The following is a 24,839-nucleotide window of genomic DNA, read 5'->3' on the forward strand; positions in this document are numbered from 1 at the left end:
TAACCGCCCCAACTACCACTAGATATCCTTGAGGCTGGTGTGTACAAACCTCAGGTCTTACAAGAGTGCATCCAATTGGTGGAAGCTTATCTATAACAAGAATCCTGGCTGCTTGGGGTCTGGAAAACATATATTTAAGTTACCAACTTCTAAAGAATACGAAAGCATTCTAAAGTGGAGGTAGAATAAAGGAGGAGCAAACATTCACAAAAGCCACCACAGTCTCAGGAAGTTTTAGTCTCTATTTGGCTATATATGCTGAATCTTTCAAATCTCCTCCTCCTCCTGTTTATCTGCCTAACATATCAACTGATGCGTGTATTAAAGGTTGGGCAGGCACCTTGAACTTGTTCCTGGGTGTCCAGGGGCTGGCATTTGCTGGTTTCTGGGGTGTTGTCCCTTGTCCACGAAGTTACTGGTGGCCCGCTAGAGTCCCATGCAGAAGTCTGCAGTGGCTCATGCCTAATAATCCCAGCACTTTTCAAGGCCAAAGCAGGTGGATCACCTCACCCCAGAAGTTCAAGACCAGCCTGGGCAACACAGCAAAACCCCATCTCTACAAAAAAAAAAAAAAAAAAAAATTAGTCGTGGTGGTGCAACCTGTAATCCCAGCTACTCAGGAGCCTGAGGGAGGAGGATCACTTGAGCTCAAGAGGGAGAGGCTGCAGTAAGCTGAGATTGCACCACTGCACTGTAGCCTCGGTGACAAAGCAAGACGCTGTCTCAAAAATATTTTTTAATTTTTAAAATTTTAAAAGAAATCAATACTAGACTTACTACTAACTTACAGAAACAGGACAAACTTTTATAACTTCACTCTCTGTTCATATGTTTGGGCATCCTTAGGGAGTTGTCTGGCAGCATTCAGGAAAAAATTTAGAAGGTCTAGAGAAGATCCCATACAAACCCCTACCAAGAGAATGAAGGCTTGTACCGTGTGCAGAGATCTCCAGAGAAACTGCTTCTTCATCCCTGTTCGCTAGTCCACTCTATCACATGCTTGGCTGCGCTGTCTCTTATGTTTAAAAGTAACTAAAACATCATTAGGAATTTGGTGAGAAAAATTGTCTTCCTTTTACCCCATGAATAAAATCGATTTTTTAAAAGTGACATAGGGGCTTAAAATACAAATACGAAAATATAGAAATATATATAAAAGCACTCAGAGAATAATCACTTTAGATACCATGGTGCCTTTCAAAAAAGAAAAAGAGAAAAGAAATGAGATCATGCCAGTCATGTTTTCTTTCTTTCTTAAAAGTTAATCGGCCAGGCACGGTGGCTCACACCTTTAATCCCAACATTCTGGGAGGCCAAGGTGGGCAGATCACCTGAGGTCGGGAATTCCAGACCAGCCTGGCCAACATGGTGAAACCCCGTCTCTACTAGAAATACAAAAATGTGCTGGACGTGGTGGCGGGTGCCTGGAATCCTAGCTACTCGGGAGGCCGAGGCAGGAGAATCACTTGAGCCTGGGACGCAGAGGTTGCAGTGAGCCAAGATAGTGCCATTGCACTCCAGCCTGGGGCTGCAGGAGCAAAACTCCGTCTGAAAATATATATATATATATATATCATAACATAAAAAAAGTTAATCATCATGGCTGTCTAGCCATGTTTATACATCTCCAACATCAGTTTTAGAGATTGAAGAAGATGTAGGGAAACATAATTATTGTAAAATGCTAAGAACAGTGTGCCATATTTGGCTATGTTTCTTAAAATGCGGTGAAAATATTAATTGCTTCAGGAACACCTATAGTGCTTGTTAAAAACAGAGAATAGTCAGGGCGTGATGGTGCACGCCTATAATCCCAACACTTTGGGGGGCCGAGGCAGGCGGATTTGATGCCAGGAGTTAGAGACCAGCCTGGCCAACATGGTGAAAATCCCATCTCTACTAAAAAAAAAAGAAAAATTAGCCAGACGTGGTGTCAGGTTCCTGTAGTCCCAACTACTTGGGAGGCTGAGGCAGGAGAATCACTTGAACAAGGGAGGTGGAGGTTACAGTGAGCTGAGATCGTGCCACAGCACTCCACCTGGGCGACCAAGTAAGACTCTGTCTCAAAAACAAAAAACAAATAAACGAAAAAAAAACTGGAGAATAGCTTTGTCATAATTTACTCCCCCCAAATTTTTTCAATCTAAAGAATTAAATTAAATTTAAAATGGTGACTAGGGAGCCCATCTCAGACCTGTAAAATGAGAATCTCCAGGTGGGGGTCCACAAATTCACATTTGTAGCAAGTTTCCAGATAATGTTTATCTCACTACATTGGAGAACCACTGGACTGTTTTAAAGAGAGGACCTATTTCCCGACAATATAGCAGAATATTTCTGTTTCTTGAACTTTTCTGTTCTCTGATTTTTATTTTAGGAGACAACAATGGATGGTCTTTGCAATTTGACAAATATTTTGCCAGTTACTCCAAAATGACTTCCCCATATCCCTTTGAGGCAGAAACACCTGAATGTTGTAAGTAATCGGAGCAGTTATTTCCTTTTCCATGAGTTCATAAGATACCGTTGTTTAAAAGTTTGATTCATCATTAAAAAAAAAGATTGCATCTCCATCTGAAATCGTTTTTAATTAAAGAAACTTCAAAATTTTTAAGAGGTCAATTATAGTTTTCTAACTGCAAACTCTATTAAATATACAACTTTCACTAGGAAAATTTATTTCAAAAAAGACTCAGGGATCTTAAGTGTAAAAGTAATAAATGGTGTCAGATATTGTTGTGAACAAAACCAATGTCAGTTAGTCAAGGATGTTCAAGAATGGTATTTTATTTGAGTTCTCTTTTCACAATCTTTATGAAATGTGATGTAAAGAAAACAGAGAAAGTAGAGAGGGCAGAAAAGCTGTTTGGATTTTAATGTTTGCCAGAAAAAAACTCTTCTGAGCTGCAAAACCCTTATTCATTATAACCCACTATGTTCAGTCATGCACTGAAAACCTACAAAAACACTGGAGGGGTGTGGAAGGGTATAAACCTGAGGATTAACTATAATATTTTAGATCAGAAAGATATATGAAAATAACTCCTCTTAAATAAATTTTGTGTGTTCTAATAAATTATGCAAATGTAAATCTGTGCCTTGGAGCTGTCATTTTGACCCTAGCTTTTCAAAACCTTGGTTAAAAAGCAAGGCATATTTGCTATTCTTCTGACATTCCAGACATGGCTCCATATCACAGCCTCTATACGACTGTTCTTTCAGAAACTTTCTCCCATGTGTCTTCTTAGTTGGTGACCCTCACCTTATTTAGGGCCCTGTTCAAATCAAGGAAGCCTGCACTGATAACACTGTATAAAACAGCAGCGTCCTCAGCCCTCCCCTCGTTACTCTATTAGCTTACTCTGTGTTATTTTCCGAGGTGGCACTATCATAATTGCTGGCAGTAGTGGTGTTGGTTGTGGTGGTGTATGAATTATCTCATCAGATCCTAAGCACTATGACAATAGGTACTTTGTTTGACTTTTTTTTGTGTTTTTTTTTTTTTTGGCTGCACTTCTAGTGCCTAAAATAGTGCTTTGTACATAGTGAGCACTCAATAAATTATTATTGAAGTCTTTATGGGAGGCTACAGATAGGATGTTTTGTTTTATTTTTCATCTTTGTATCTGCCCAGGAACATACATATTCCATGGATGGATTATAGTTACAGTAAAACTCAGTTGAATTTTTAAAGCCCAGTTGAATTAGTATATTTTTAAACATATATTTTTTATAATAATTTTTCTTATAGCTAAAACTTTTAGTTTTTTAGCTAACAATAAAAACATTCACAGAATTTTTGCTGGGTGTTAAATTCATGGTTTATTTTTATCCTTTTTGATCTTGAAGCATGCCAGATTAACAATATGTCTGAGTAATTGAGGTTTTATTTATGTAAATGTTATATAATAATAACTACATTTTAATAACAAATACTTAGGTAGTTATTTTATAACATTTTTCTAAAGTTACATTATCATAAATTATGTCTTTAGTCATAGATAAAAGCACAATATATTATGTAGACAATGATTTAACTATTGTATAGTTCAATAATTTAAGAGAGTAAAATTTTACACTATGAGTTCTAGAAAATACATGTTTATACAGATAGTGACAAAAGTTTACCTTTCGCTAGCCCTAGTAAATGTTAATTATTCAATTCTCATACTCATCACGTTTTCTGTTCTCTGTGTTTTGTACAACTTACATCACTCCCATCTTCCCAAAGCATTATCTGGGCAGCTTTGAATGGAAAACAGTCATGAATGAGCAATCAATGGCTATTCACTACAAAATGGTAGAGAGGTGACTAAGAGTTTATTTTAGACAAATTTTATGTCATATGTTTAGTTAGTTTCTTTATATCACCTGGCAATGCCAGCTCCTCCTCTGTTCTTTTTTTTCTTATATAGTGCCTTCCCAGTCATATCCTTTTCGTAAAACCATTTAAGATGAATAGGTAATGGCCTCATATCAAATACTAGTGTCAAATTAGTAGATCAACAAAATATGAAATATTAAAATGTAAGGATTGTTGAAGTCTATATAGGAGGCTATAGATAGCCTGTTGTAAATATAAGGTTTTTTCTCTTGCAAAAATTATTTTTTAAAAAAAGGCATAGAGGAAGAAATACTTATTTTTTTCTTTATGTTCTATCATAAATTGTAAAGTCTAGCTTTTTAAATTTTTAATATTTTTTGTCTTCACTACTCAAATTAGGTTAATCAAAAACCACTAGCAATCCCCAGTTTAAGGGGATAGATGTCACTCTTGTGAGGTTCACGGGGTACTCAGCAATCTGTCTCAGCATCATGCCATTATTTAGAGGAAGACCAAATAAGTTGTCCATTAAAAAGCTAAAAATTGGCTGGGCACAGTGGCTCACACTTATAAACCCAGCACTTCGGGAGACTGAGGTAGGAAGATCTCACTTGAGACCAGGAGTTCAAGACCAGCCTGGGCAACATAGTGAGACCCCAATCTCTCTAAAAAAAAAAAAAAAATTAAAACTTAGCTGTGCTCCTCAGGAGCCCAGGAGATTGAAGCTGCAGCTGTGATTGAGCCACTGTGCTCCAGCCTGGGCAACAGAACAAAACCCTCTCTCAGAGGGGGAAAAATAAAAGCATCTAAAAGTTTTTGGGAAAGGAGAACGTTAATAGATATAATTTAACTGGTAATTTTTAAAATAATGAATTAAACCATGTTGTCTCAAAATAGTTTTTTTCTTTTATCATATATTTTCTTTTTATTTCTTAATTTTATTTATTTATTTGTTTGTTTGTTTGTTTATTTATTGAGATGGAGTTTCACTCTTGTTGCCCAGACTTGGGAGTGCAATGGCATGATCTTGGTTCCCTGCAGCCTCTGCCTCCCAGGTTCAAGTGGGTCTCCTGCCTCAGCCTCCCAAGTAGCTGGGATTACGGACATGTGCCACCACGCCTGGCTAATTCTGTATTTTTAGTAGAAACGAGGTTTCTCCACGTTGGTCAGGCTGGTCTTGAACTCCCGACCTCAGGTTATCCACCCACCTCAGCCTCCCAAAGTGCTGGGATTACAGGTGTGAGCCACCGCACCTGGTCTAGTTCTTAAATTTTAATTGAATCTTTTAATACCTCATTTTATTCCCAAAACGATTTTCAGCAACTAGCAATTAAAATACAGCTACTAAAAGCCTTAAACCATTAACATGATATAAAAGACAAAAGTTCAGTGGTGAATGGAAAGCAAATGACAAAGAAAAATTAAGAAAAGCCTTCCTGAGAGAAGTTCAGTGACTTCATCCAAAGCATAGTTATGAATTTCATAGCCATTAAGTCCAAGACAGAAAATAATGGCTTACATAACTCTCATAGTTTGTAAAGCAAAACAAACAAATGGGGAAAAACCAGACAAGTCAGCAAGAGAAATATATTTTTGCCTGATCCTGCACCTTGGAAGACGTTTGTCACAAGTATAATTACATAAAAGGAATGAGGCTATGTAATAAATGTTGTATTAAAAAAAAAAGAAGTAATTTTTTTCATCAGTACTTAACAAAAACAAATATATAATTTAAAGTTATTTAAAGACAATTTGTGGGAGGGGAGTGTAGCTAATAACTAAATATATTTTTCAAGATTGTAAACAGGGTAAAAATAGAATGGCAAGTGTAGTGTAAAACTTGCAGTTAAAATTGAATTTAAGGTTCCTAGTGTCCCACCTTGTTTGAAGCAGATTATTATAGGAATTGATTGGAAATTAAACTGAACAAAGCTTATAATCATTTTTTGACTAGATAAAATAATGTGTGGAATTCACATTATTAAAGTCATCTCTAAGAGCAATATCATGGAAAATATAATACCTATAATGAACCAATAAATTTAAAAATTTAAGTTTAAAGGATTTGAAAAGTATAGAGATTTAGAAATCATTACTTACTCAACCATAATTTGACCATTCAGAAGCTACCAGCATTAACTTGCTACTGCATTACTCGTCTTTTTTTGTTTTAACATAGTTGAAATTTCCTATACAAACCATTTTTATCAAATTTTCAATTAGCATTTCAGCATAATCAGGTATCCATATTACCACAACATCTTTTAAAATATACCATGTAATAGTATATTTTGTAAGTGACCTAATTTCCTTAATCATTCCTTGGCTGTTGAATATTTACGTGTTGTTTTTTCATTTTTCCCTATTGCAGATAACCCTGTAATAAATATATATGGATTATCTTAATTTAGTCTCTTTATATGAAAAAAATGCACTGGGGTTAGCGCTAATTTGACTGCCCTCTGTTTCTGACCTTCCTACTTCATTCTCCAGACCTTCATCTTCCTTCCCAACCTTCTCCATCCCATCCCCACAGCATACACATAGACTCACATGAGATATGATTTTAACTTAAAGAGACAGCATCAGTTTTTAGACATCCACGACCAAAGTGGGTACTTGCAACTATAAAACTGTTTTAAAGTTCTTGGCAGATACTCTGTTTATATTAAACACTAAATCTAGGTTATGGTCCTGATCTCTTGTAACCCTGAAAAGAAGTCTCTGGAGATATTTGGGAGGAGAGGAAGAACACATGTCACCCCATATCTGAGCCAAAAAGCTCCTCATGAACAGTCATTCACAGAGGTCTCCGCTTAGCCACTGAGACACTTGCCTGCTCTCTGCAAGTTTCACCATAAAGGTCAGAAACTGGAAGCCTACAAGCAGAAAGCTCTCATAGACAGTTTTGTTTGTCCAATATTTTTAAATGTTTTCAGTTAGCTAATATCAGTTTTTAAATAGATAGTCATATATAAAACATTGTATTTCTGGCTTCTTTGAGGAAGTTGGTAGACGTAGCTACACATGTTCCTATTCTAATATGGCAACAGATGGGAGAAGCTGTTGCACTTGGACATCTGGACACAGTCTGCAGTGACATTGCCTGACCGCTGGAGACACTGGAGTCTGTAACCCCTGCGGTATGGGTTAGTGTTCCAGAAGTCAATGTGGAGGGGGGAAACATTTCTCATTGCTCTCAGGAATTGGCCATTCCCCATTGGAGCAGTAATCAAACTATATTTATTATCCTAAATAATAATCTCATTATTCTGTTTAGCTATATGAATACATCATTGCAAATCTCTAATAGACTTTAGATGTATTTAGATGTATTTAGTCACATCCTAACACTATCGCTACAGCCTCACAAGATGGCCAAGGTCATACACCTCATTCTCCCTCTCTTTCCAACACCCAACATCAGTGAAAATGGAATCCTAAGAAGAAAAATTGTCACTCCCATAAATAAACTTTTATTCATCCTTTACCCCATTTAAGCCAAAAGATTTTTTTTAAAACTTATTTGAAGAACTCCTGATTTAAAAAAAAAAAAAAAAAAACTATTGACACTATCATTTGCCTTTAGTTCTCCTCGTTCTTGCTAGTTAAAAGTGATTTATTCCTGCTTTAAAGGTTTTGATTAGGCTAAAATAAATACTTTATTTTTAAGTGGCAGTTGTAATATGAACATTAAGCCTCATCACACATTATCATGTCAATCCTTAGTGGTATAAGAGCAGATTATTTCATTCATTTTGCAACGGTCTGCTATTTTTAAAAAATGCATGAGCTGGTAAGTGTGTGTTTCCAAATGTTAATGCTCTACCATCATTTTAAGGTTAAATTAAAAGCAAACTTTGAAACCTTAATTTAAAGCATTGCTTAAATTGCCTAGGTAACACATGATATGCTTTTGTACTAAATGATTTTCTCATAGCTTTTCATTTCTTTCTTTTCATTACCCTCCTCTTCCTGGCCCCTCATGTCATCATGCCTTACCACTTCCCCTTGATTCAGTGGTCAGTTCTGTGCCAGTGCAATGTCTTTGCCAAGGTCTGGAGCTTGACTGTGATGAAACCAATTTACGAGCTGTTCCATCAGTTTCTTCAAATGTGACTGCAATGTAAGTAGAAAAGAATGACTTCATCCTGACAGCCGGGTAGCACCTGTAAAATTGTATTATAATTAAGACCATATCATTATTAATAATGTATTTTTATTCCAAGATGATGTCATTTTTCCTGGGTCAGGTATAATTACTGATATTTATTTTGCATTTATTAAATGCTAGACCCTACCTTAAATTATTCTTTATATTAGCTATTTAACCCCTCATAATAATCCTGTGAGGTATGGAGTATCACCATATTTTATGTAAACAAAAAAAGTCATCAATTGCATGTGCTACTAAAGAAAAAATGGCTTCTAATTAAACTATTACATAGAGCTTTCCTATTACATAGAATTTTCATTTGACATTTATTGAAAGAATTCTTTTAGAATTTATTGGACCGACATTTTAATATAATCTGATGTGTAAGTTAAAAAAGAAAATAAGGTAAATTGGATAAGATATCCCCCCCAAAACATCATATTTAAAATCTGTTCTGAATCACCTTATGAGTCATAGATGTTAATGTTGTTGTTTTCTTAAGGAATTCAAACTTGCGTATGTAAAAAAAAATATCACCACAAATGGTGTGTTGATTTCTAGTACCTGTAGTGTTAGTTTCTAGTACTAATTTGAATTCAACAAACTTCAGCAACACAAACATACACATTTGACTGAAACTTTTTTACAAGAAATTAGTGGAGGACAACTATTTTAATCCAATATTTTCGCTGAGTTTCTTTTTTCATCTAGATGCCTTAGTGCCTTGTGGCTCTCACTTTTGGGTATATGAGGACAAAATAAGAGTAATTCTTGAGTTTATGAATATTGACAAGTGTTACCGTTTTCAAACCAGGCCACCTAATACAGCAATTGAAATACTTGATACATGAGGTAAGAGCTACAACTCAGAGTTCCGGTGCATAGTGGTTCCCTTGAATTCACAGATCTGGGAAGTTTACCCAATTTGTGGTAGCCAGGGAATATGAACTGAAAATATCAGCAGGGTTTTCCAAAAGAGGGAACATTTTCACTTGAACTAAGGAAAGGAAGAGCTCTTCAGTATTCTATCCTCTTCTTGCCCCACCGTGGCTCTTTCTCATAGCAATTAGTCCTGCTAGAAAAAAGTAATAATCCCCCAAAAGAACCTGAGGTCCTATGGAACACTTCTCTGATTTAAATTCTAACTGGAAATTCTGGGTATAAGAATTTATGAATAGTCTGGACAACACAGAGGCAGTCCATCACTACAAAAAAATAAAAATTAGCCAGGTATGATGGCCCACACATATAGTCTCAGCTACTTGGAGGCTGAGGCAGGAGGATCACTTGAGCCTGGGAGGTCAAGGCTGCAGTGAGCTGTGATCAAGCCACTGTACTCCAACCTGGATGACAGAGTGAGACCCTGTCTCAAACAAAAAAAATAATAATTTATGATAATTGCATTCTATTTTCAGAGAAAAAAATCAGAATCCTTCTCCACCGCTGTATCAAATTACTAGAAAATCCAAATCAAAGGATATTCTGATGCAGCCAATTTCGTTTTTCATTTTCCCACGAGTAAGATTTGAATCCATTCTTTAACAATTCAACCAACATTTGTAAAATAAAGAACAGAGACAGAAAGCTGGAGGAATGGAGGGGAATAAGGCAACGGCTAACTAGAGAGGGCATGCCTCACACAAAGGGTAAATCATTGAATTAATTCCCATTCAATTTTTAAAAGTGTCATAATCTAATATACACATACATACATAAAGAGATGTGCGCAGAAAACGGTGACCTACCAGTTTTCAACCCCTGGTATAAACAAAAAACTGGGACCAGGTCCTTGTAAGTGACTGTCTGCAAGAAGGCAAGAAAGGAGGAGTCAAAGATGACTCCAAGGTTTCCGTTCTAAGCAACGGTGTGATCAGAGAATGGGGAGACTTGGTGGCAGTAACTGAGGAAGATTGGGACTCTGATGTTAGATGTTTTTTCCAATGTGAGATTAACAGGTCACTCAGTGGATATCTCCAACAGGCATTTGGAGATATACGAATAAAGCTCAGGAGTTTATGTCTACAATTTTTTTTATTTTATTTTTTGTTCAAAAAATAGCATTCTCTTGTGCTTTAGGTTGAGCCACTTGATTCCAGTTGTCCATTTATACTTTTCTTCTGCAGAACACTGGCTTAGACTCATACCTAGTCCCAGTCTGTTTGTTCAGTTCCACACAGAAAAAGAACTCTATGCTTTATAGCAAATACATTAAAAAGTAAATATCAAATTTCATTAGTCAGTTCTTTCCAGACTTTGAGTTGGAACTGTTATAGGGAAATATCAGAAGAGGACTGAACCATATATAAGTATCAAAGAAGTTAATACTCCCAGTAATGTTTATTGAAGTTGGGATTTTTTAATAATTTCACATAAATGCTAATGAACAAAATGGGCAAACATAGATAGATATGATTATTTTTACTTTTTTCTAGCTGGATAAACACTAATTTTGACTATTTGAGACTTGACTTTAAGATCCTGGAATTTAATCACTAGAACTATATGATCTAATATGAAGAACTTCCTTTATAAAAACTAGAGGTAGCTTTGACAATAATGATTAAAATAGGCCATTTCTCTCCCACACACACACAAACACACACAAACACACACCCTCTTTGACTCTGTGAGCAATCAAAGTTGGAATGTCAAATTTTTAAATATAAGGATTTGTTATAAAGTATTTTGGGTTGTTCTATTCAATGAGAATAACAGCATCTACCTCTTTCTATCCCAGTAGGATATTGTGAAATATAGAGAATGTTATTTGTCAAAATATTTTATGTCATTTAGAAAGAAGTAACCTATAAATCCTAGACACTGTTAATAAAAACCCAACTTTGTAAGTAACATTACTTAGCAGTCTTTCAATGTGCCTCACTTTCCTCTATAGTAACTCTCCTCCTTCAAGTGCAATTAACCTCTTCCTCTTGGGTTCTCTCATAGAACCTCACTTGTGTCTCTTTTACGTATACTAAACATTCTTGCTTATACTATAGTGAGTCGGGTCCTATTATCTACCTGAAAAAGGAAAATGCCATGGCCTATATATCCTCCAAAGTTCCTAATAGAGTCTAATAATCCCTAAATAAACGTTATTGAAATGAATTTATAAATAAATACAATAAAAACAAAAGAAGTTGGTTGCCTCTTTAGCCCTGGGCTGTAAGACTGAAGTTATTATTCAAAGAAAATTCTCTATTTATAGATAAAGCATAATTTGTCCAAATACAATATACACTTCTTAAAAGCAGGTATTCAACATGTGCAAATGGCAGGCATTTGACACGTTGTTTTTTTTTTTGAGATAATCAATGAATGAATGAACACTTTTTTTTTTTTTTTTTTAGACAGTCTCACTCTGTCACCCAGGCTGGAGCTCAGTGGCGCGATCTTGGCTCACTGCAACCTCTGCCTCCCAGATTCAAGCGATTCTCGGAACACATTTTTTAAGAACACACTAAACTTTCATCTATATCCTTAAACTCAATTTTGTTTGTTTGTTTGTTTGTTTTTTGTAAACATACAGGGTCTCACTGTGTCCCCCAGGCTGGAGTGCAGTGGTGCAGTCACAGCTCACGGCAGTCTTGACCTCTGAGGCTCAGGTGATCCTCCTGCCTTAGCCTCCCAAGTAGTTGAGACTACCGGCATGCACCACCATGCCCAGCTAATTTTTTTAATTGTTTGTAGAGATGGTGGGCGGATCTCACTGTGTTGCCAGCTGGTCTTGAACTCCTGGGCTCAAGTGATCCTCACACCTCACTCTCCCAAAGTACTGGAATTATAGGTGTGATCCACTGTGCCCAGCCAAATCCAAATATTTAACAATTTATCATGACACAATATGAACATTTAAACAGGGCATAAAGCAGAATTTGGAATCTAAGTCAAGTCAGAATCATTAGCAGAGAAGAGATCCTCTATTAGTTAATATATACAAGGAAATAATATTTGGTGACGGCCAGCAACTGAGAGTAGTTTCAAGAGGGAATTACTTGTTAATCAGCCTTTGGTATTATTTATTTAAAAAGCCACTAAGTGTCTGATATGCGTAGTCTAGAAAAGTGATTTTTAACTTTTTTTCTTTCATTATTGTTTCCCTTCCCTCAGGAAGCCTTTTTAGACTTTTTTTTTCTATTTGTCCCCTCCTGTGAAATTTTAATACTACAGATATTATATATATAATAATACAGTATACTGTAGTATACTACAGACGTACTACAGGCTCAGTGGCTCACACCTGTAATCCCAGCCCTTTTGGAGGCCGAGGCAGGTGGATCACGAGGTTCGAGACCATCCTGACCAACATAGTGAAACCCCGTCTGTACTGAAAATAAAAAATTTAGCCAGGTGTGGTGGCCTGTGCCTGTAATCCCAGCTACTCAGGAGGCTGAGGCAGGAGAATCACTTGAACCCAGGAGGCAGAGGTTGCAGTGAGCCGAGATCGTGCCACTGCACTCCTGCCTGGGCCACAGAGCAAGACTCCGTCTCAATAATAATAGTAATAATAATAATACAGATATACGATATATGTTCTTGTGTATATCTGTGCATTATACATTTAAAAAGTTAGATTTTTAAATTTTTTTTTTTACTTCTTTAAGAACCAATTCTCACCTTCATTGAGAGTACATGGTCTTCTAGACTCTGGAACAGTGTTTCTCAAATTAGGTTCCAAAAATGTGTTCCAAAGAGTCCAAGAAACTTTTTTTTAAGAAGGATTCATCACCAAGTTTAAGCAACACCGCTTCAAAACCTAAACATTGTTAGTGCGTATTGTATAAAACTGTCTTAACCTGAGTTAAGTTAACCTCCAGACAATGCAGCCTGTTGCTCACTTATTAGTATCTGCTCCATGGTACTATATAATGATAGTACTAATAATATATTATTAGATACCATCTAATCCAAATCCCTCGTTTCACAGTTAAAGAAACTGACTTGGAAATGTTGTGTGTGATTCATGCCAGGAACCCCAGCTACACTGGTTTTTGATTTTTTATTGTTTCATTTATTTTGCTTTTCCTACATTACATTGCTGTTCTAAAACAAAAACTTAAGGGCTTGGGACCTTTCCAGTACAACCACAATTACACGGATCTGGTCTGTGTCAAACTGCTTATTAAATTGTGATACAAAAGAAAATCTTTCTTTACAACTTCTTAGAAGTTGAAATGGAGCCGGGCGCGGTGGCTCACGCCTGTAATCCCAGCACTTTGGGAGGCCGAGGCGGGCGGATCACAAGGTCAGGAGATCGAGACCACGGTGAAACCCCGTCTCTACTAAAAATATAAAAAAAAATTAGCCGGGCGCGGTTGTGGGCGCCTGTAGCCCCAGCTACTCGGGAGGCTGAGGCAGGAGAATGGCGTGAACCCGGGAGGCGGAGCTTGCAGTGAGCCGAGATCGCGCCACTGCACTCCAGCCTGGGCTGGGCGACAGAGCGAGACTCCGTCTCAAAAAAAAAAAAAAAAAAAAAAAAAAAAAAGAAGTTGAAATGGAATCACTTACTGAATAAAGATGATCCATTTATAGGTACCAATTGATGTTTTCCTTCATTACTAATTTTAAGGTGGTGGAATGTGAGCAATGAAATATTGAGAAATACAATATTTAATTTCTGGAAAGTGTTTTTTAAACCGAAAACACTCTTTTTATTGTCACTCAGAAACTGAGATGCCTTCTAATGTTTATTAAAAACAAATAGGAAAGAAAAACATAACTGAAATCAATTTTTTCAATTATTTTCTTTAACATTTTTGTCAGAATTTCAGTCATAATCAAAATTTAAGAAAATATGAATAGCTTTCATAGTGCAAAACTAACAGCTAGACCTCGTTCAAGTGATGTGATAAATATGAGAGAGATAATCATGAAGCAAAATGTTTCCTGAAAGCTAGTACTAAGGTAAATAGTTTATAATTATCCCTATTGTTGTAATTTAAAAGTAAAGAAAAAACTTTAAGAACCAAAATTTACATTTATTTCAGGTCACTTCAGTGGAACTTAATAAGAAAGCTTCCTCCTGATTGCTTCAAGAATTATCATGATCTTCAGAAGCTGTAAGAAAATACTTAATTCCTGGTACTAAAATTAACTAGCATATTTGGGCATATCTGTTTCTTCCCGCTTCTGTGAACACCAACACTATTCCACAGCTTATGTCTAATCCCTATTCAGGGAAGTAGTTAGCTGTTAACTGAAGACTTCCAGGTAGCACTTTTTTTTTCCTGAGTAATTTTAGAAACCATTCTAGAAAAATTTCAAACACCTGTTTCCAAAGGAACTGGAACATGTGTGCCGTGAATCCTCCTACCACACTCCCCCAAAATGGAGATACTTAGAAGCTTTTATCTCTGCATTATTCTGGCATGGAACACCTCAGTGCTCATCTTAGAGAAAAATGTAATGATCTTTTGCCAGATCTACCATCAAGAAAGTGAATAATTTTCTTCCATGTGTTTTCAAATTCATTCTCTACCTAAAATAGCAAGTCACTGTGGGTTGAAACCGCTGAGCATGTCTTGGAGACTTGATTCCGTTTTCACATCTGCCTTGTGAGTTGGGTTTTATTTTGGCCTTGAGTAGCATCTGACATGTTAGCTTCCCTTCAGAACTCTCAAAATCCATACTAGCCCACGTGATGTTTACCTGTTACTTAGGTCAACTTTGTGACTAAATTATGTTGTCCTATGGTGAATTGTTGGGTTTAGATACTCTGTACCTAAATCACACTAAGAAATATCTCAGGATTCATTGTTTCATTTTTATACCAATAGAAATTGGTTCTTGTTTTGGTTTTCCAATAGGGAAACCTGATAAATTAATATGTATTTGTACATTTTTAAAGCTAACAGATGGAAATTGAGTGGAATCAGAAGAAAAATTAACCCACTTCCTTCAGTGAAATGTTCTAAAAACCCAGATAGTCTGCAGAAGTATCTATTTCATATTTGAAAATAGAAATTCTAATAAAAATAACTTTTCAAAATTTCATTCTGAACATTTATCAGTCAAAAGAGAATTTATCACAATTAGAACTGACAAAACTTCAAGAGTACACTGACTTATGCTATTTTCTGATTTCTGGAGACTGAAGAATTTTTCTGTAGCATCACCTTATGTCCACTTGATGTAAAGGAGCTAGACTACAAATCTAAATATCAAAATTCAGATTTATGTAATTTAGTGGCTTAGCATTTTTGCACAACAAACATTGAATTACATCTCTTTTTTGAACTAACCACCGTACTAATGTGGATGAATTAATTCCTGAATGACCAATTTGTTCCATATAACAAAATTATCAAAATAGCCTAATTATTTAAAAATTTCTAATTAGTTATTAAAGTCTATACCTTTAGACCTCCAGGCAATGCAGTCTATTCCTTAGTAGATCATTATAGTGCTAGAAATAAACAAACAAATACGTGATAAATGAGAACCATTCATTACCTACTACATGATTGGGCCCACAGCATATCAGGTTCAGTTGCATAATAATTATTTTTTAAGAGACAGGGTCTCACTCTGTCATTCAGGCTGGAGTGCCGTGGTACGATCATAGTTCACTGCACCCTCAAACTCCTGGGCTCAAGTGATCCTCCCAACTCAGACTCCTAGGTAGCTAAGACTACAGGCATGTGCCACCACACCTGGCTATTTTTTTTTTTTTTTTTTTAGAGATAGGATCTCACTATGTTGCCCTGCCTGGCTGTTCTCAAACTCCTGGTTTCAAATGATCCTCCTGCCTTGGCCTCCCAAAGCTCTGGGATTATGGGCATAACCCACTTCACCCAGCCCATAATAAATTTTATAACATTTCACAATCAAAGTTAGATGTTCTTGCATGTTGGAGAAACAGGGTACTTTTCAGTCAAAATTTCTAATTAACTGAATGTTTGCTCATATTGATTTCTTTGTTATTGCTTCTAAAAGTTATAACAAATTACATACAAACTTTCAGGACACTCTAAAGAACAGTGGTGACCTGCACTCAGAACAAGAAGGCAGCCTTGAAGTCCTTACTTTATCATTCCCATAGTCTGGGGCAAGTACACGTGGAAGTGCAAACCTTTGTGTGTGTGCAGTGATGCAATAGCGTGTACTCTGGTACCCATTTCCTTTGACCTCCAGTTAACTCAAGGTCGTATTTTCAGTATTACTTCAGTTAACTGTGTAAGCCTGCATTCTTGTCTTGACCTTCCAATCTAATTTATATTCTTCTAGTCCTGATTATTTTTATTTATGTGTTCATCTTTTGCCACTTTTACTCCTCGTAAATTTCCCCCAAACAGTTTTTGGAAGAAGGTTTTGTTATCAAACTAATGAGATCAAAAATGACTTGGGTGACAGATTTGTGATTAACATAGAATATGGTTTGGGACATTAAAAAACATCATGCACTTTTAGGTTGGCTAGCACTGTCTTGAGCACTTAACAAGCTTAAAGAATTATAACAAGGCCTGTATTAAAAATCTGCTTCTAGACTTCTGATTCATGGGGGCTTTACTATGTGTTAACATTTTATTTCTAGAAAATTCAAATAGTAAGCTTTGGCTGTTATTCATTCACCTTTACAACTAGAATTTCGAAATACAAGCCAGCCTAATTGTACATAAATTTAATAGAAACATGAAGTGACATGATATCTGGCTTCACTAAATTATTTTGTAATGTTTACCTTTTTCAATTTTTAAAGTGTTTAATTGTCATCAAATATACATAACATAAAATGTAGCATCTTAACCATTTTTAAGTCTACCTTCAGAGGCATTAAGCACGTTCATATTGCTACACTACCTACCATCACCATCATACATCCACAGAATTATTTTTGTCTTGCAAAAGTGAAACTCTGCTTCATTTTTTTTTCTTTTTAATAATCATTTTCACAGGTACTTGCAAAACAATAAGATTACATCCATCTCCATCTATGCTTTCAGAGGACTGAATAGCCTTACTAAACTGTAAGTACCAGTGCGAATTCATCTGCCCATTCCACGGTAGTCTGACAGCCTAGACTATTCCAATCCAAACCAGCCTCCCTGTCTATGACAGTCCCAAGGATCCATGCAAGGGATGCTAAAGGCGCAGTAGAGCACCGTGGCTAAGAGTGTGGGATTGTGAGTTAGACAGGCTTCAGTCTGAGTCCTGATTGCCTTACTTACTAAGTGTGTGACCTTGAGCAATTTATATTCCTTTCTTTTCTTTCTTTCTTTTTCTTTTTCTTTCTTTTTTTTTTTTTTTTGAGATAGAGTGTCTCTCTGTCACCCAGACTGAGTGCAGTCGCTCAATCTCAGCTCACTGCAGCCTCTGCCTCCCGAGTTCAAGCAATTACCTGCCTCCGCCTCCCGAGTGGCTGGGATTACAGGCGCCCGCCACCACACCATCTTGTCCAGGCTAGTCTTGAACTCCTGACCTCATGATCCACCGGCCTCAGCCTCCCGAAGTGCTGGGATTACAGGTGTAGGCCACTATGCCCAGCCAATTTATATTCCTTTCTAAGCATAAGTTGCCTCTACTATAAAATACAAATTATAATAGTTCCTACCTCTGGGATATTGTAGGAAACAAGAAAATCTGTGGGAAGCATTAGGCACACTGTGCCTGACACATACTAAGAATTCAATGTACATTTGCCCTGGTGACAGGAGTGATGACTGAATGAACTTAGACAAAGTAAAAGCCTGATGCAGCCAAGCAGGGTGGCTCATGCCTAAAATCCCAGCACTTTGGGAGGCTAAGCCGCGAAATCCCTTGATTGCTGGATTGTACTACTGCACTCCAGCATCCAGCATGAGCCATAGACCAAGACCCTGTATCTAAGGGAAGAAAAAAAAAAAAAGCCTGATGATGATATTTGTGATGAAGAAGAAAAAACTCAAAGACTTCTCTAGTTAATCAATTATTCTTTTTTCATTAATCCCACTTTTACAAATACATGAAATACTGTAAGGTTAAAGAAATAAAGCTTTTTGTGGTAAAATATACGTAATCTAAAATTCACCATTTAACTATTTTTAAGTAGACAGTTCAGTGGCATTAAGTACATTCACATTGTTATGGAACCATCATCACCATCCACCTCTAAAACTTTTTCATCTTCCCCAACTGAAACTCTGTATTTGTTGAATAATAATTCCTCATATCTGTCTCTCCCCATTTCCCCCTCTCCCCAGCCCCTGGCAACCATCATTCTATTTTCTGTATTTATTAATTGGCTACTTTAAGTACCTCATAGAAGGAGAATCATAAAATATGCAGTTTTTTGTGTCTGGCTTATTTCACTTAGCACAATGTCTTTAATGTTCACATATTGTAGCATGTGTCAGAATTTCCTTTTTTAGGGCTGAATAATAGTCCATTGTATTTATATACCACATTTTGTTTAACTGTTTATCTGTCAGTGGATATTTGGGTTGTTTCTACCTTTTGGCTGTTGTGAATAATGTTGCCATCAACACAGGAATACAAATATCTGTTTGGGTCCCCACTTTCACTTCAGGGTATATACCCAGAAGTGGAATTGCTAAGCCAGATGGTAATTCTTTGATTTTTGAGGAACTGCCATTTGATTTGATTTTGATTTTTTAAGGGACTGCCATACTGTTTTCCACAGCAGCTGTACCATTTTACTTTTCAACTAGTGATGCACAGGAGTTCCAGTTTCTCCACATCCTCACCAACATTTGTGTTCTTGTTTCATTTGTTTGTTTTGACAATAACTATCCTAATGGGTGTGAAGTGGTATCTCACTGTGCTTTAAAAAAAAAAAAAAAAAAAACCAGGCTTTCTCAAAGCTCCATTTTCTTGAGTTCTGCCATGCAGCATTCTAGAAGTAACTGGAAAGAAATATAACCAAAAATCACATGACTACATAACTCCCTGTATTTCCATTTATGTCCCCTTATTTTCTATCTATCCTGTTCTCTATCCTAACACAAGAAACCCATTCCAGTCAGATTTTTAGCTTGTGGTATCAGAGTTTGGGATTGAGTCAAGAAGAGCATCTAGTAATTTACTAGCAAAATGGAAAAAGACTGCAGGAGACTCAAAGCCTTAACAGTAACCACTTTAGCCATGTCCTCTCCCCCTCTACCCCATCCCTGCTCTTTTATGTCTTAGCAAAGTACCCAACGTCAATATTGGATGCACTTCGTCAGACTCCTGACTGTCTTCTTTCCATATATCTTTGCAAAATTTACTAAACACCATCTGTTTGGTTTAATGTTCAGTGGATGTGGAGGAAGCTCTTGAAAGGCAGTACAGAACTGGAGAGCAAACTTGAAAGTGTTCTCCATCTCTTTTCATAGCTTTTCTATAGTGCTGGAATATTGTTGAGTGTTAAAGATGCCACATATTTCTAGTTAAATAATCATTAGTCCCAGCACTTTGGGAGGCTGAGGCGGAAGGATCATGAGGTCAGGAGATGGAGACCATCCTGGCTAACACAGTGAAACCCCATCTCTACTAAAAACACAAAAAATTAACCAGGCACGATGCCACATGCCTGTAGTCCCAGCTACTCAGTAGGCTGAGGCAAGAGGATCGCTTGAACCTCGGGGGCAGAGGTTGCAGCGATCCAAGATTGCGCCACTGCACTCCAGCCTGGGCATCAGAGCGAGACTCCATCTCAAAAAATGATAATAATAATCATTAGATACCTGATGATTCATGGATCTAAATAATCATTAGATCCGTAAGTATTCATTAACCCTCATAGAGTGCAAATATTTTAGGTAGACACCATGAGGGCATAGAAGGATAACTCAGGCTTGCTCCCTTTAAGTAGTTATGCCTTAGTGTTTCAGGTAGAGCACTGAGCCATCACTGGGGAGAGGCAGGACTCCTGTTCTCTAGAAGCTTATGATCTGAGACGGGAAAACAATGCCAACTTATATACAACATTAGAGAACCATTTTTTAAAAGTACTTAAGTTCCAAACCTGTGTTGCTGAAACCAAAACTGCTATTATGGTTCACCGAAAGGAGTGATTATCTCAGGTCCAGAGCAGTAAAGGATGGCTCTGAAAAAATGAAGAGGACTGGGCAAAACAGGTGATCACAGGAAGCAATAGTGGATCAAATGCCTTTTACCTGGAGGGTTTTTGTATAAGAGAACCCCCTGAGGTTGTAAGTCATTTCTTACCCCTTACTGTGCCCATCTGGGCTCCAGGTTTGCAAAGGAGGGAAGGAAGAGGCTCTATCGTGGGGTGCCATTGCTCACTAGCCCTAAGCAAAAGTCAAACCCAGCAAGAGAGAACAGATTCCTGGCAGGAGAAATTCTACAGGATGTTTATTCAAGATATGAAAGACTGAAGAAGAGAAAGAAATCCGTGTGAATCCTGTGTTAGTGGAAGTGAAACTTGAATTCTTACTTGCATGTGAATCATAAGCAGAAAGAAAAAGGAAAGAGGGAAGAAACTGGAGTAAGAGGCGTGAGCACAGACACTGCTATAAAATATAATGTGTACTGAATGTTTATGGCATGCATTGCCTCAAACATTAAACCACAGGAAGGAGATCCTGATATGATCCCCATTTTAGAGTTGGGGAAGCTGAGGCTTACAGGAATTCATTGCTTGCTCAAAGTCACTGTTAATAAGTAGAGGAGTCAGGAATCAAACTGTTCGATAGCAGATTTAGTGCAGTGAATTGCCACATGAGAGAGACTGAGACATGAGTGAACGTGACAAGAAGAGGAGACCAACACAATAGAACAGAGAGTTATTTCACTTCGCAGAGGAGTGGGATGTAAAGATGGGTGAGGCAGAGTCAAACTCTTTAGCAAGGGATGCAATACTCTTTTGACCAGAACAGGCCCTCGCCTGCCTCCTAGGTTTATCTCCTGTCTCTCCTCATAGCCCTTTCATGGTAAGGCCCCAGTGAATTACCTGGTGATTTCTTAACTTGTCAGTCTCGCATACCTCTTGCTTTTGTATAAGCTATTTCCTCTGCCTAGAATAGCTCCTGCCCATTCTTTGCTTTGTGAATTGCATGTCTTCATCCAAGACTCTTCTCAATTGTGCCTCTGTTTAGTAAAGCCTTCTCTTGTCTCCTCATTCGTCCACACTCTGCAGTCCCTACCCCTAACAAAGCTGGCTGCTTTCTCCCCTGCAATGGCAGAGCAACCATGCATTATACACTTCCCTCTGCTTTCCTTGACATTACAAAGTAATCTGTTCACATGCTGTGGCTTCTCCAGACTCAAAGCCCCTTAAAGAAAGGGATGGCATGCTTAGCACAGTGCCATGGGGTAAGTATTCAAAGTAGATTAATGAATACATGAATAGATGAATGAATAGATTGATTAATTAATTATGGGGAAATTTAAAACTAGATATGATAAGGTAAGTGATAGCAATTCTCAGAGATTCAAAGGCAGGGAAGTGGCATGATGAGAATGCTATATTAAAAAAATTTAAGATGGGTGATTATTGTTTTTACTTTTCTTATTGTAAGACATCAAAAAGATACAAATTTATTGTAGTCATTTCTCCTCTTCTAGGTATCTTAGTCATAACAGAATAACTTTCCTGAAGCCGGGTGTTTTTGAAGATCTTCACAGACTAGAATGGCTGTATGTTTAATTTATGTGGCATTTTATAGCAGTAATTTATAGGTTCAAGAGATATATAAATGAATTAATTTTTTTCTTCTGGCTGGCAGGATAATTGAAGATAATCACCTCAGTCGAATTTCCCCACCAACGTTTTATGGACTAAATTCTCTTATTCTCTTGTAAGTACTAAACTAAAGCAAATATTTCAATCAAAAGCAAAGACGTGAATAAAAATTAATGCTTAAATTTAATACGATTAAATTTGGAATTGTTAAAACCCCAAAGAGGCCTTTTCAATGAAAAAGCTTTTCTTAATCATATTCTATAAAGCTATTTATAGTTCCAACAATTTTAAAAGATTTTCTGTCTTTTAGAATATCAGCCCATAAAAACTGAATATATTCTCACTCTCATATTTTATCACAATATTCTTTTTGTTGTTGTTGTTGACATGGAGTCCTGCTCTGTCACCCAGGCTGGAGTACAGTGGCATGACCTCGGCTCACCACAACCCCCGCCTCCTGGGTTCAAGTCATTCTCCTGGCTCAGCCTCCCAAGTAGCTGGGATTACAGGTGTGTGCCACCACGCCCGACTAATTTTTATATTTTGAGTAGAGACAGGGTTTTACCATGTTGGCCAGGCTGGTCTTGAACTCCTGACCTCATGATCCACCTCCCTCAGCCTCCCAAAGTGCTGAGCCACCACACCCAGCCTTTATCACAATATTTTTAAGCACATCGTTACTGCTCTATACAGGCAGACCTCAATGATATTGTGGGTGTGGTTCCAGACCACTGTAATAAAGCAATAAAGCAGTATTGCCTTGTCACAATAGAGCAATTCACACAAATTTTTTTGGTTTCCCAGTGCACATAATAAAGTTATGTCTACACTATACTGTAGTCAATTAAGTGTGCAATAACATTATGTCTAAAAATGTGCATACCTTAATTTTAAAATTCTTTGTTGCTAAAAAGTGCTAACAGTCATCTGAGTTTTCAGCGAGTTGTAATCTTTCTGCTGGTGAAAGATCTCATGTCAATGTTGACAGCTGCTGACTAACCACAGTGGTGGTTGATGAAGGCTGGGGTGGCTGTAGCAATTTCTTAAAATAAGATAACAGTGAAGTTTGCTACATTGATTGACTCTTAATTTCATGAAAGATTTCTCTGTGGTATGAAATGCTATTTGCTAGCATTTTACCCACAAGAGAACTCCTTTCAAAATTTAAGTCAATACTCTCAAATCCTGTCATTGCTTTATCAAATAAGTTTATGTAATATTCTAAATACTTTGTTGTCATTCCAACAGTGTTTGCAACATCTTTCCCAGGAGTAGATTCCATCTCAAGAAGCCACTTTCTTTGTTCATCCATAAGAAGCAACTCCTTATCCGTTCAAGTTTTATCATGAGATTGCAGCAATTCAGTCACATCTTCAGGCTCCACTTCTAATTCTAGCTTTCTTGCTATTTCTACCACATCTACAGTTACTTCTTCCACTGAAGTCTTGAACCCTTCAAAGTCACCCATGAGGGTTGGAGTCAACTTCTTCCAAACTCTTGTTAATGTGAATATTTTGACCTTACTTTCATGAATCACAAATGTTCTTAATGGCATCTAGAATGATGAATGCTTTCTAGAAGGTTTTTAATTGACTTTGCCCAAATCCATCAGAGGAATCACTATCTATGGCATCTATAGCCTTACAAAATGTACATCTTAAATAATAAGACTTGAAATTTAAAATTAGTTTTTGATCCATGGACTGTAGAATGGATGTCATGTTAGCGTGCATGAAAACAACATGAACTTCCTTGTAGCTCTCCATTGGAGCTCTTGGGTGACCAGGTACATTGTCAATGAGCAGTGTATCTTGAAAGGAAATCTTTTTTTTCTGAGGCCCCAAGAGTGGGCTTAAAGTATTTAGTAAACCATGCCGTAAACAGATATGCTGTCATCCAGGCTTTGTTGTACCATTGGTGGAGCACAGGAAGAGTAGACTGAGCGTAATTCTTGAGGGCCCTAGGATTTTTGGAGTAGTAAATGAGCATCAACTTTCACTTAAAGTCACCAGCTCCATTGGCCTCTAACAAGTGAGTCAGCTTGTCCTTTGAAGCTTTGAAGCCAGGCATTGACTTCCCCTCTCTAGCTATGAAAGTCTTGTATGGTATCTTCTTTCAATAGAAGGTTGTTTCATCTACTTTGAAAATTTGTTGTTTAGTGGAACCACCTTCATCAATGATCTTAGCTAGATCTTCTGGATAACTTGCAGCTTCTCCATTAGTACTTCGTGCTTCACCTTGCAATGTTCTGTTATAGAGATAGCTTCTTTCCTTTCCTCATGAATTAACATCTGCTAGCTTTAAACTTTTTTTCTGGAGCTCCCTCACCTCTCTTATCCTTCATAGAATGAAGTAGAGTTAGGCTTTGCTCTGGATTAGGCTTTGGCTTAAAGGAATGTTGTGGCTGGTTTGATCTTTTATCCAGACCACTAAAACTTTTTCCATCAGTGATAAGGCTGTCTTACTTTCCTATCATTTGTGTGTTCATTGGAGTAGCACTTTAAATTTCCTTCAAGAATTTGCCCTTGCATTCACAATTTGGCTAATTGGTGCATGAGGCCTGGTTTTTTGACTTATCTCAGCTTTCGAAATGCCTTCCTTACTATGCTTAATCATTTCTACCTTTTGATTTAAGGTGAGAAGGTGTGTGAGCAGTATATCTTGAAAGGAAATCTTTTTTTTTTTTTTTCTGAGCAGTAGGTCTCAAGAGTGGGCTTAAAGTATTTGGTTAACCA

At 37.1% G+C, this 24,839-nt stretch overlaps 1 protein-coding gene across 5 annotated transcripts in view; it reads left to right on the forward strand.

Annotated features, from left to right (window-relative positions):
- RXFP1 (relaxin family peptide receptor 1) overlaps nucleotides 1-24,839 on the forward strand; it is a 124,826-nt gene that overhangs the window by 62,081 nt on the left and 37,906 nt on the right. For all 5 annotated transcript variants that reach the window (XM_001096574.5, XM_015139414.3, XM_015139413.3 and 2 more), the window contains exons 3-8: nucleotides 2,378-2,476; nucleotides 8,345-8,450; nucleotides 14,468-14,539; nucleotides 17,375-17,446; nucleotides 21,987-22,058; nucleotides 22,148-22,219. In XM_001096574.5, the coding sequence (XP_001096574.1) occupies nucleotides 2,378-2,476; nucleotides 8,345-8,450; nucleotides 14,468-14,539; nucleotides 17,375-17,446; nucleotides 21,987-22,058; nucleotides 22,148-22,219 (493 nt within the window). The remainder of the gene's footprint in view (nucleotides 1-2,377; nucleotides 2,477-8,344; nucleotides 8,451-14,467; nucleotides 14,540-17,374; nucleotides 17,447-21,986; nucleotides 22,059-22,147; nucleotides 22,220-24,839) is intronic.

Source organism: Macaca mulatta, chromosome 5 (assembly GCF_049350105.2).
Source record: "Macaca mulatta isolate MMU2019108-1 chromosome 5, T2T-MMU8v2.0, whole genome shotgun sequence".
Lineage (NCBI taxonomy): Eukaryota > Metazoa > Chordata > Mammalia > Primates > Cercopithecidae > Macaca > Macaca mulatta.